Source organism: Sus scrofa, chromosome X, assembly GCF_054392235.1.
Source record: "Sus scrofa isolate SSC_HxYL_T2T_F1_AM1 chromosome X, Sscrofa_HxYL_maternal_Yorkshire_Landrace_v2.0, whole genome shotgun sequence".
NCBI classification, from domain to species: Eukaryota; Metazoa; Chordata; class Mammalia; order Artiodactyla; family Suidae; genus Sus; species Sus scrofa.
In genome coordinates, this window is record NC_139401.1 from 93,172,053 (window position 1) to 93,182,950 (window position 10,898).

At 50.9% G+C, this 10,898-nt stretch overlaps 1 protein-coding gene across 3 annotated transcripts; it reads left to right on the top strand.

Annotated features, from left to right (window-relative positions):
* The first annotated feature begins 501 nt into the window (after positions 1–501).
* On the top strand, positions 502–10,225 carry ARMCX4 (armadillo repeat containing X-linked 4). Of its 3 annotated transcripts, none has more exons than XM_021079813.2 (4): positions 502–622; positions 915–995; positions 1,281–1,371; positions 1,709–10,225. In XM_021079813.2, exon 4 carries the CDS (start codon positions 1,857–1,859, stop codon positions 9,876–9,878), a length of 8,022 nt encoding a protein of 2,673 aa, XP_020935472.2. In that variant the 5' UTR covers positions 502–622; positions 915–995; positions 1,281–1,371; positions 1,709–1,856; the 3' UTR covers positions 9,879–10,225. The 3 variants fall into 3 exon arrangements, with proteins under 3 accessions (XP_020935472.2, XP_020935476.2, XP_020935477.2); XM_021079817.2 differs by having other exon boundaries at positions 1,316–1,371; XM_021079818.2 differs by having other exon boundaries at positions 502–592; positions 1,316–1,371.
* Positions 10,226–10,898: the final 673 nt, after the last annotated feature.

Consider the following 10,898-nt stretch of genomic DNA (forward strand, 5'->3'; position numbering starts at 1 on the left):
TATCAAAGAATTACCTTTTTTTTTTTTTTTGGAAATAGCCTTTGCGAGGGAGGCATGATTCTGCAGAAGTCAAAGCCTCACCCACCCCCCTTGTCTCCTTTGCTGGAGACTCCTAGAGATGGGTTTAAGGAGAAATAGATGGCAGTAGGCTGTGATCCTAGAGTATGGGATCTGGGGGCTTCCATCTGTTTTCGCATTTTTCAGTTTTCCAGATTCCCCCCACCTGTCTGCACACCCTGGTGAAGGAAATAATGGACTTTTGTGAGAAGCCCTAGAATCCTACAGGTGGTTTTAGAATAATTTGCCTGTCTCTTCTTTTTCCTGCACACTCTCCCCCCTCCCCAGCCTCCTGTTTCAGTACTGGAGAAGCCTTAGGTTTTGCTTACCAGAGAACAAGTCTTTAAATCCGATGAGGCAGGTCCCGGGACCCATTTCTTTCTTAGGTGCTGGGATGTCACAAGCACTCAACATTCACTTTCCCCTGTTTCTGTTTGTTCCTAGATCTTCCCGTAGGCCCACAGTAGGGCTGTTTACCCCCTGAAAGCACAAGAAAGTGGGAGACGGGCCCGGAACCCTGGAGGTTGGTGCGAAGGTGGGCAGCGCCTGGGGATAACAAGAGAGGGTGAGTGCATAAGGTGGCTGAGACTTGAGAGGGTCTCAGTGGAGGGTACTTCTGCCTCCCCTACACTATGCCAGATTTCTACAGTGTTGCCACCCCCGTCTACTGATTTCAGTGCAGGAAACAGGAATATTGGGGGAAAGGGTGGGCTGGAGTGTGACTGAGAGAAGACTTGAAAGGAGGGACCACAAGATACTAGCAAATGCGACATGGGCTCTCCCAAGGCAGGGACTGGGTGCTTGTCTGATCTGTGAAGGACTCAGTCTCTATTTCCTGTTTGTTTACTTGTCCATAGGTCTGCCTGCAGGTCTGAAAGGTTTGAGATCACTGGACACAAAGAAACAAGGAGGAAATTATTCCCAAATGATATAGACTGGTAAGAGGATTGGGACCACTGGGGTAGATGTCTAGGGTGGGTTGCTGGAGATCAGTGTCCATCCAATCAGGTCAATATCCAGTCTAGAGGATCCTCAGCCTCTCCCCTTTGCAGCCACCTTTCCCTCCATCCCTGTCACTTAACCCACCCCTTCACCTTTATTTTGGTACAGGGAATGGGGTGAACTGAAGGAGACAGTGAGGTAGTTTGCTAATAATATATATGTCACATCAAGAACAAAATCTCCACTCCTGTCTGTCCTTCCACTTGCCTGTCTGTCTCCAGGTTCACAGATCTCATGAGTTCCTAATCTACTTTAGGGTATAATCTCCAATCAAGAGAAGGAAAGAGGAGGGAACTACCTTGACCATTGCAGGTTGGTATGAGGGTGGGGACCTGTGGGATTGATGACTAGAGTAGGTCCAGTAAAAAAATCAAGGTCCGAGTGCTTTCCATTCATAGTCAGCCCTACCACCATCCTTTCCACTGTTCATTTTGTATAAGGACATGTGTACGGAAGTACCTTGGGGGAAATTGTTGGGCACTAGGGAAGAAGGGGAGGAGATGAAATAAAAGGGGTGGAGAGAGAATTTGCTGATCATCGTCTTCCCCCATCAAGTACATCATTTCTACACTTTCCTGTCCTTCTGTGTATCTGTCTGTATGATGCACAGAATTAGAAATTTTAGTCCATTTCCTTCCTCCACTTCTAGGTCCACCTCCAGTGGCAGCTGTAGTGGCCTCTGAGTGGCTGAAGACCAGCGCCCTCACAGGCCTACACCCAGACCTACTACTACCCTCTTTTCCCAGCCTGATTGAGCCCCTCTGTACCTTGTTCGTGCCATCAGCAGGGGTGATTACATGGGTCGTGTTCAGGAAGTGGGCTGGGTGACTGCAGGACTGATGATTTGGGCTGGTACCTGCTACTACATTTACAGATTAACCAAGGGAAGAGCCCAGGGTGTGAGGAGACTTGCCAGAAATGGGCCCAGAGTCAAGATGGAGAATATGGTTGGGATACAGAACCAGACCGTGGCCATGTGTGAAGCCATGGCTGGGACAAAGATTGAGACTAGACCCAAGCCCAATACTGGAGCAGAAACTGGAGCTGGAGGTAGGGCTGGGGCTGAAGTCGAGACTAAGGACACTGCTAAAGCCAGAACCCAAGCCAACTCTCAAGCCAAGGCAATGGCTGAGGCAGAGACAGAGACCCAATCTGAGGCCACAACAATGGCTGAAACAGTGGTCATGACAGAGGCAGTGACTCTGACTGAAGCTGAAGCCTATGATGTGGCTATGAAAGAGGCAGTAACTCAAACTGACTCTGAGGCTGGGAGACTAGTCAAGAAAGAGGCAGTGACCCAGACAAAAGCTAAAGCTTGGGCACTTGTTGCTAGGGCAGAGACCAAGAAAGAAGCAATGACCCAGACCAAAGCAGAAACTCGTATATTGGCTGAAAAAGAGAAAGAGGTGAACAGAGTAATGGTGACACAGAATGAGGCCTTGGCAGTAACCGGGGAAGTGGCCATGATGGGTGCCATAAACAAGATTGGAATTGTGGCTGAGACCAAGGCAAGAGCCTGGGAAGAGACTGTGAGTGTGGCCAAGACTCAGTCTGAGGCCAGGTCTGGTACCACAGTTGATGCTAAGGGAAATCCTAATACCATGGCCAAAGCAGAAACTGGAACAGATATGAAGTCCTGTGCACTCTCTCAGGTTGTGGCTGAGAACCAGGTTGATAATGTGCTTGGTACTGGGGTTGAAGCCAAGGGGAATTACAATACCATGCATCAGGCAGGGTCTGCCACCGACATGAGGGCTTCTGTTCAGCCTCAGATTGTAACCAAGGCCCAGACTGAAGCCATGCGTGGGGCAATGGCTGATGTTGGGAGTAATGCCAATGTCATGTATAAAGCAGGGGTGGGGGCAGATATGAATATTTCTATACAATCTCAGACTGTGATCCAGAGACAGGCTGAGACAATGTCTGGTGCTAGGGTTGATGATAGGGGAAATATCAATGTCATATATAGGGCAATGACTGGAGCTGACATGTGGGCTTCTGCTCAGCTTCAAGCTGTAGCCAGTGCTCAGGCTGAGGCTATGCTTGATGCCAGGGTTATGGGTAGAGTAAATCCCAATTCCATATCTAAGGTGGGGTTTGGGATAGACATTGAGTCCTATACACAGCATCAGCCTACAGCCACGGTCCAGGCTGATGCTTTGCTTGATGACAAGATTAAGGCTCAGGGCAATGCCAACACCAAGTCTAAAGAAGAGGCTGGGACAGACACAAAGGCACAGTCTCAGATTTCTACCAAGAGCTATGCTGAGGCTCTACCTAGTACTAGAGGTAAATCTAGGGGCAAAGCCAAAGGCAAGTGCAAAGCAGGGGTTGGGACAGATGTGAAAACCTGTGTGCAGCCTCAAGGTGGGGCCAAGACCCAAGTTGATGTTCTCCCTGATTCCAGGGTTGATGGCAGGGGTGATCCTGATGCCATGTCTATGGTAGAGGCCAAGGCAGAACCCAGGGCTGGTGGTCAGCCTCAGGATATGGCCGGTTCCCAGGGTGAAGCCATGCCTGGTGCCAAGAATAAGGTTCAGGACTACCTCAATACTATATCTAAGTCAGGGGCTGGGCTACATACAAAGAGCTCTGCCCAGCCTCAGGCTATGACCAATACCCAGGGTGAGGCCTTAGCTGGTGTCAAGAATAAGGTTCGGGGCAATCCCAATGCTGTGTCTAAGGCAGGGACTGGGCCAGACACAAAATTTGACTCTGCCCAGCTTCAAGCAGATACAATCGGCTCTCCTCAGCCCCAGGGTGTGGCCAGTTTCCAGGGTGAAGTTTCACCTGGAACCAAGAATAAGGTCCGGGGCAATCCCAATGCTGTGTCTAAAGTATGGACTGGGACAGATACAAAGAGTTCTGCCCAGCCCCAGGCAATGGCCAATTTCCAGGGTGAGGCCTTGCCTAGTGTCAAGAATAAAGTTCGGGGCAATCCCAATGCTGTGTCTAAGGCAGGGACTGGGCCAGACACAAAATTTGACTCTGCCCAGCCTCAAGTGGATACTATAGTCTCTGCTCAGACCCAGGCTGTGGTCAATTTCCAGGGTGAAGCCTCATCTGGAACTAAGAATAAGGTCCGGGGCAATCTCAGTGCTGTGTCTAAAGTATGGACTGGGTCAGATACAAAGGGCTCTGCCCAGCCACGAACAGATACAACAGGCTCTGCTCAGCCTCAGGCTGTGGCCTGTTCCTGGGGTGAATCCTTGCCTGCTACGAAGAATAAGGTCCGGGGCAATCCCAGTGCTATGTCTAAAGTAGGGTCTGGGCCAGATACAACATGTTCTGCCCAGCCTCAAACAGATACAACAAACTCTGCCCAGCCCCAAGCAGTGGCCAATTCTCAGGGTGAGGTCTTGCTTGGTGCCAAGAGTAAGGTCAGGGGTAATCCCAACGATGTGTCCAAGGCAGAGTCTGGAACAGATATAATGGGCTCTGCTCGGTCCCAAGCTGAAGCCTTATCTGGTGTCAGAAATAAGGTTCGGGGCAATCTCAGTGCTGTGTCTAAGGTAGGGCTTGGGTCAGATACAAAGAGCTCTGCCCATCCCCAGTCTGCAGCCACTTCCCAGGGTGAGGCCTTGTGTGGTATTAAGAACAAGGTCCGGGGAAATCCCAGTGCTGTGTCTAAGGCAGGGTCTAGGCCTGATACAAAGGGCTCTGCCCATCCCCAAGCTGTAGCCAATTCCCAAGGTGAGGCCTTGAGTGGTACTAAGAATAAGGTCCGGGGCAATTCCAATGCTGTGTCTAAGGCAGGAACTGGGTCAGATACAATAGACCCTGCCCAGCCTCCAACAGATAAAACAAGCTCTGCTCAGCCCCAGGCTGTGGCCTGTTCCCAGGGTGAGGTCTTGCTTGGTGCCAGGAGTAAGGTCAGGGGCAATCCCAATGCTGTGTCTAAGGCAGGGATTGGAGCAGATTCAATAGGCTCTGCCCCATCCCAAGCTGTGGCCAGTTCCCATGGTGAGGCCTTACTTGGTGCCAGGAGTAAGGTCAGGGGCAATCGTGTGGCTGAGTCTAAGGCAGAGGCTGGAGCAGCTCTGATGGGCTCTGGCCAGCGTCAGTCTGTGACCCATTCCCAAAGTAAGTCTGGGGCAAAGGACAAGACTATACATAAGTCTGAGGCAGAAGCCACAGGAGATGTCTCTGTAAAGCCCAAGGCTAAGGCCACACCCACTTCTGAGAGTGAGGATGGGGCAGACACTCAGGCCTGCAGGAAGTCTCAACCTAAGGTCCACGACTACTACTGGAGTGGTATTGGTGTTGAGGACTGGATTGCTTCTGAGCGATGGATCAAATTTAGGTTTCAGGCTAGGGATGGATACTGGGAGAATAGCATGTCCTGGGCTGATGATGAGAATGAAACCAGTGTTGAGTCCTGGAGTGGGGCTCGGAGTGAGAATGAGGTTGGTATTCAGTCTTGGGCTGGAGTTGGGGACCAGGCCAGTGGGGGCCTCTGGGCTGGGAGTCATGCCAGTCAACAGTCCTGGGCTGGAGGCCAGGCCAGTGGAGGTTACTGGGTAGAGACTGGGGACAAGGCTGTTGGAGGGTCCTGGACTGTGGCTGAGAACCAGGCAAGTGGGGGTTCTTGGGCTGGCACTGGGAACCAGGCCGTTGGGGTTCCCTGGGCTGGAGCTCAGGCCAGTGAGAGTTCTTGGGCTGGGGGCCAGACCAGTGGGGTATCCTGGGCTGGGGGAGAGGCCATTGGAGTGTCCTGGACTGTGGTTGAGAACCAGGCCAATGGAGTGTCCTGGGCTGGGGCTCAGGAACAGGCCAGTGGAAGGTCCCAGGATGGGACTGGGATTCAGGCTAATGCAGGGCCCTGGGCTCAGGCTACAACTGGGAATGTGGTTAATATTGGGTACTGGGCTGTGGCTGTGGACCAGGCTACTGGTGGGTCCTGGATTCTGACTAGTGATCTGTCTGGTGGTGCATCCTGGGTTGGGACTAGTGATCTGTCTGGTGCTATATCTAAGCCTAGACTTCAGGATCAGGCCCATGAAAGTGTGTCCTGGGCTGGGGCTGGGCTCGGTCCTGAAGGTCAGTCCAGTGGAAGGATCTGGGCTGGCACCACAGACCAAGCCAGTGGAGGGTCCAGGCTGGGGCCTGTGGATCAGTCCAGCAGTGGGTCCTGGGTTATGGCTGGAGAACAGGCCAGTGAAGGGTCTAGGCCAGGGTTTGCAGACCAGTCCAGTGTTGGGTCCTGGGCTGGCACTGGGAACCAGGCCAGTGAAGGATTCTTGGTTGGAGCCGTGGATCAGGCCAGTGGAGGTTCATGGACTGGGACTGTTGATCAGTCTGGTGGTGGGGCTAAGCCTAGATTTGAGGATCAAGTCAGTGAAGAAGGATCTTTGGCTAGTGCCGGTGGCCAGGCTGGTGGAGGGTCCAGGTCACAGCCAGAAGACCAGTCCAGTGGAGGGTCCTGGGCTGACTCTGGGGACCAAGCCAGTAGAGGTTTCTTGGTTGGGGCTGTGGACCAGGCCAATGAAGTGTCCTGGGCCGAACCTGGACATCAGGCTGGTGGTGAGGCAAAGCTTAGATCTGAGGATCAGGCCAAATCTGGAAATGTGTCTTGGGCTGATAGTGGAGGCCAGGTTAGTGGAGGTTCTACATTGGTGCCCAGGGACCAGTCTGTTGGAGATTCCTGGGCTGGCATTGGGGACCAGGCCAGTGGAGGACCAAGGCCAGTGCCTGAGGCTCAGTCTACTGGATGGTACTATGCTTACAGTGGGAATCATGCTAGTGTAGGAGGGTCCTGGGCTGGGGCTGGTGGTCAGGTCATTGGAGGACTTGGGCTAGGACTCATGAACCCATCCAGTGGTGGGTCCTGGGCTGTTACTGGGAATCAGGTCAGTGGAGCATCTTGGGCTGGGGCTGTGGGTCAGGCTGTTAGCTGTTCCAAACCTGGATTTGAAGATCAGGCCAGTGCAGGAGCATTTTGGTCTGGTGCTGAGGACCAGGCCACTGGAGGGTCTAGTCCAACGTCTGCAGATCAGTCAGATCAGTCCAGTGGCGGGTCTTGGGCTGGTTCTGGGAGTCAGACCAGTGGGCAGTCCTGGGTTGTGGCTGGTGATCAAGCTAGTAGCTGTTCCAAACCTGGATTTGAAGATCAGGCCAGTGCAGGAGCATTCTGGTCTGGCACAGAGGACCAGGCCACTGGAGGGTATAGTCCAGCATCTGCAGATCAGTCAGATCAGCCCAGTGGTGGGTCCTGGGCTGGTGGTGGGAGTCAGGCCAATGGGCAGTCCTGGGTTGTGGCTGGTGATCAGGCTGGTAGCTGTTCCAAACCCGGATTTGAAGATCAGGCCAGTGGAGGGGCGTTCTGGTCTGGTGTTGAGGACCAGGCCACTGGAGGGTCTAGTCCAGGGTCTGCAGATCAGCCCAGTGGTGGGTCCTGGGCTGGTGGTGGGAGTCAGGCCAGTGGGCAGTCCTGGGTTGTGGCTGGTGATCAGGCTGGTAGCTGTTCCAAACCCGGATTTGAAGATCAGGCCAGTGCAGGAGCATTTTGGTCTGGTGCTGTGGACCAGGCCACTGGAGGGTCTAGTCCAGGGTCTGCAGATCAGCCCAGTGGTGGGTCCTGGGCTGGTGGTGGGAGTCAGGCCAGTGGGCAGTCCTGGGTTGTGGCTGGTGATCAGGCTGGTAGCTGTTCCAAACCCGGATTTGAAGATCAGGCCAGTGCAGGAGCATTTTGGTCTGGTGCTGAGGACCAGGCCACTGGAGGGTCTAGTCCAGGGTCTGCAGATCAGCCCAGTGGTGGGTCCTGGGCTGGTGGTGGGAGTCAGGCCAGTGGGCAGTCCTGGGTTGTGGCTGGTGATCAGGCTGGTAGCTGTTCCAAACCCGGATTTGAAGATCAGGCCAGTGCAGGAGCATTTTGGTCTGGTGCTGTGGACCAGGCCACTGGAGGGTCTAGTCCAGGGTCTGCAGATCAGCCCAGTGGTGGGTCCTGGGCTGGTGGTGGGAGTCAGGCCAGTGGGCAGTCCTGGGTTGTGGCTGGTGATCAGGCTGGTAGCTGTTCCAAACCTGGATTTGAAGATCAGGCCAGTGGAGGAGGCTCCTGGACTGGCAGTGGGGATCAGGCTGGTAGAAAATCATGGGCTGGGTCTAGGCCTGGGAAGGAAGCCAGTAGAGGGTCTAGCTTGGGGCCTGACGAGCAAGCAAGTGGAGGGTCCTGGGCTAGGGCTAGAGACCAGACCAGTGGAAGGTCTCAGGTAAGTGCTAGGATGGAGGCCAATGAAGGATCCTGGCTTGGGGCTGGGAGTGAGGCTAGTACAGGATCCTGGTTCTGGAGAGGGGAAGAGTCTGGTATTGTGTCTAGTCCTGGAGGTAAAAATGAAGCCAGTATTGAATCCAACTCAGGGGTTGGGGAAGAGGCTGTCATTAGTTCCAGATTCAGGGCTGAGAACAAGGCCAATATTGGGTGCTGGATCAGATCTAATGAAGCCACCTGTATGGATTCCTGTTTGGGGGCTGAGTCTGGGACTGAGGTCAGGCAGGAGTCTTGGCTCTGGGATGGAGATGCAGCCACTACAGGGTCTAGGCTTGGGGCTGGGGAAGAGGCTGACATGGGGTCCTGGACTTTGGCTGAGGATGTAGATGAGGATGAGGTAAGTAGAGCATCTAGCCCTGATATTGAGGAGATCAGTTTAAGGTCATTGTTTTGGGCTGAGAGTGAGAACAGTAATGAATTCAGATCCAATCGTGAGAAAAATGTCAATTTTCAGCAGGGGGCTGAAAATAAGACCAGCACCAAGGATAAGCTTGAGGCTGCTGGTGGAGTTGATGTAAAGTCTTGTTTCTGGGATAGTAATGAAAACAAAAGTGAGGAAAAATATGTACCTAAGACTAAAGCCAAAAAGTCAGCAGAATCAAGAGTCACATATCCATCCATGGTTCCTGGGGCAGGAATGGGGTCATGGGCAGGAGCAATGATCTGGACAGAAATGAAATTTCCATACCAAAATGAGTCTTGCTTCCCACCTGAAGATGAGCTCAGAAAGCAGATCAGATCTGGGGAGAAAATTCAGCCCTGGGCCTGCCGCTGTAAACGTGAAACTAACATGGATCCACAAGAGCTTGAAAAACTTATTTGCATGATTGAGATGACTGAAGATCCTTCTATTCATGAAATAGCCAATAATGCTCTATATAACAGTCCTGATTACCCATTTTCCCATGAAGTCATTCGTAATGCAGGTAGAATCTCAATTATTGAAGGCTTGCTCAATAACCCCTACCCCAGTGTTAGGCAGAAGGCTTTAAATGCACTGAATAATATCTCGGTGGCTGCTGAAAATCATCGGAAGGTTAAAACATACTTAAACCAAGTATGTGAAGACACTATCACCTATCCCCTGAATTCAAATGTGCAGCTGGCTGGATTGAGATTGATAAAGCACCTGACTATTATTAGTGAATATCAGCATATGGTTACAAATTACATTTCAGAATTTCTTCGTTTGTTAACAGTGGGAAGTGGAGAAACTAAAGACCATATTTTGGGAATGCTTTTAAATTTCTCTAAAAATCCATCTATGACAAAAGACTTGCTCATTGCCAATGCACCAGCATCACTGATTAATATTTTTAGCAAGAAAGAGACAAAGGAGAATATTCTTAATGCTCTTTCACTATTTGAAAATATAAATTACCATTTTAAAAGAAGAGCAAAAGTATTTACCCAGGACAAGTTCAGTAAAAATTCCCTTTATTTCGTATTCCAGCGGCCTAAAGCATGTGCCAAGAAACTTCGAGTCTTAGCAGCAGAATACAATGACCCTGAGGTGAAAGAAAGAGTTGAGCTATTATTAAGTAAACTCTAATTAGTTGTAGTTTTCCAAACAAATTTGAGTAATATTGTGGTTTTGCAGCCTGGAAGTAATGCACATTGTAAATTGCATTGTAACTTCTAAACTGATGTTGCTTCTGATGGTCTATAGCTGGACCATTTTATGAACACCTAATGAATTCAAACTTGTACTGAAAATACATGTGTTGATTTTTTACCTTGTCTGGATTGAGATATTTTTGGTATGCTTCATGAGCAGAAACTGAACTGATTTTTCATAAGTAAGGTTATCTTTGGTCCTTTGTGTGGACTTATTGTTTATACATTTGAGACTTTATTTTTATGTCATCAATAAAGTTGTGTGTTTTAAGCAGAAAAAAAGACACGTCTTTGTCCTTGAATTTATGCCTGTTTGGAAAGGCAAGATGTATGGAAACAAAAAGATATGAACAAAACTCAAGAACCTCTGATAATGGTCAGCTGTTTCTATTATGCTTAGAGGCAGCAGAAACTTCTGCAAGCAACAGTGGTCAGGGAAAGTTTTATAGAGGAGGGGACACTTAAGTAAGCTGGGCATGAAGGATAGGATAAAAACAGGCTGGCTGGGCACTGGAGGAGGGAGGAAGGACGGGAAGAAGGGCATGGAGGTGGGGATCTTGCTCCAGAGAGGAGGCTGGCCTGCCTGGAGTGCAAAGTGTGGGAGGGGAATGATGGGAAATACAGTCCAGCACTTGGGGTGAGTCCCATTCATGGGAAACCCTGATTTCTAAGCTGAGATGTTTGCATGTTACTCCAGCCACCTCAGGGAGACACCAAAGCCTCTTGTGACTAGAGGAATGACAGGATGAAAGGAAGGCAATGTAGCTGAGTTGTGTGCAGAATGGGTCAGAGTTGGGGTGGAGACAGGAGTGGCCACTGGAGGTTGGAACACTGGTCAGGACGTTAGCACCATAGTTCAGGTATAGATGCTAAAGGCGTGAGATTTCACTGCTGGCCATGGGAGTGGTGAGAGGAGGAAGGAAGTGAGAGATGCTTTGAATGAAGAAGTGCTGAA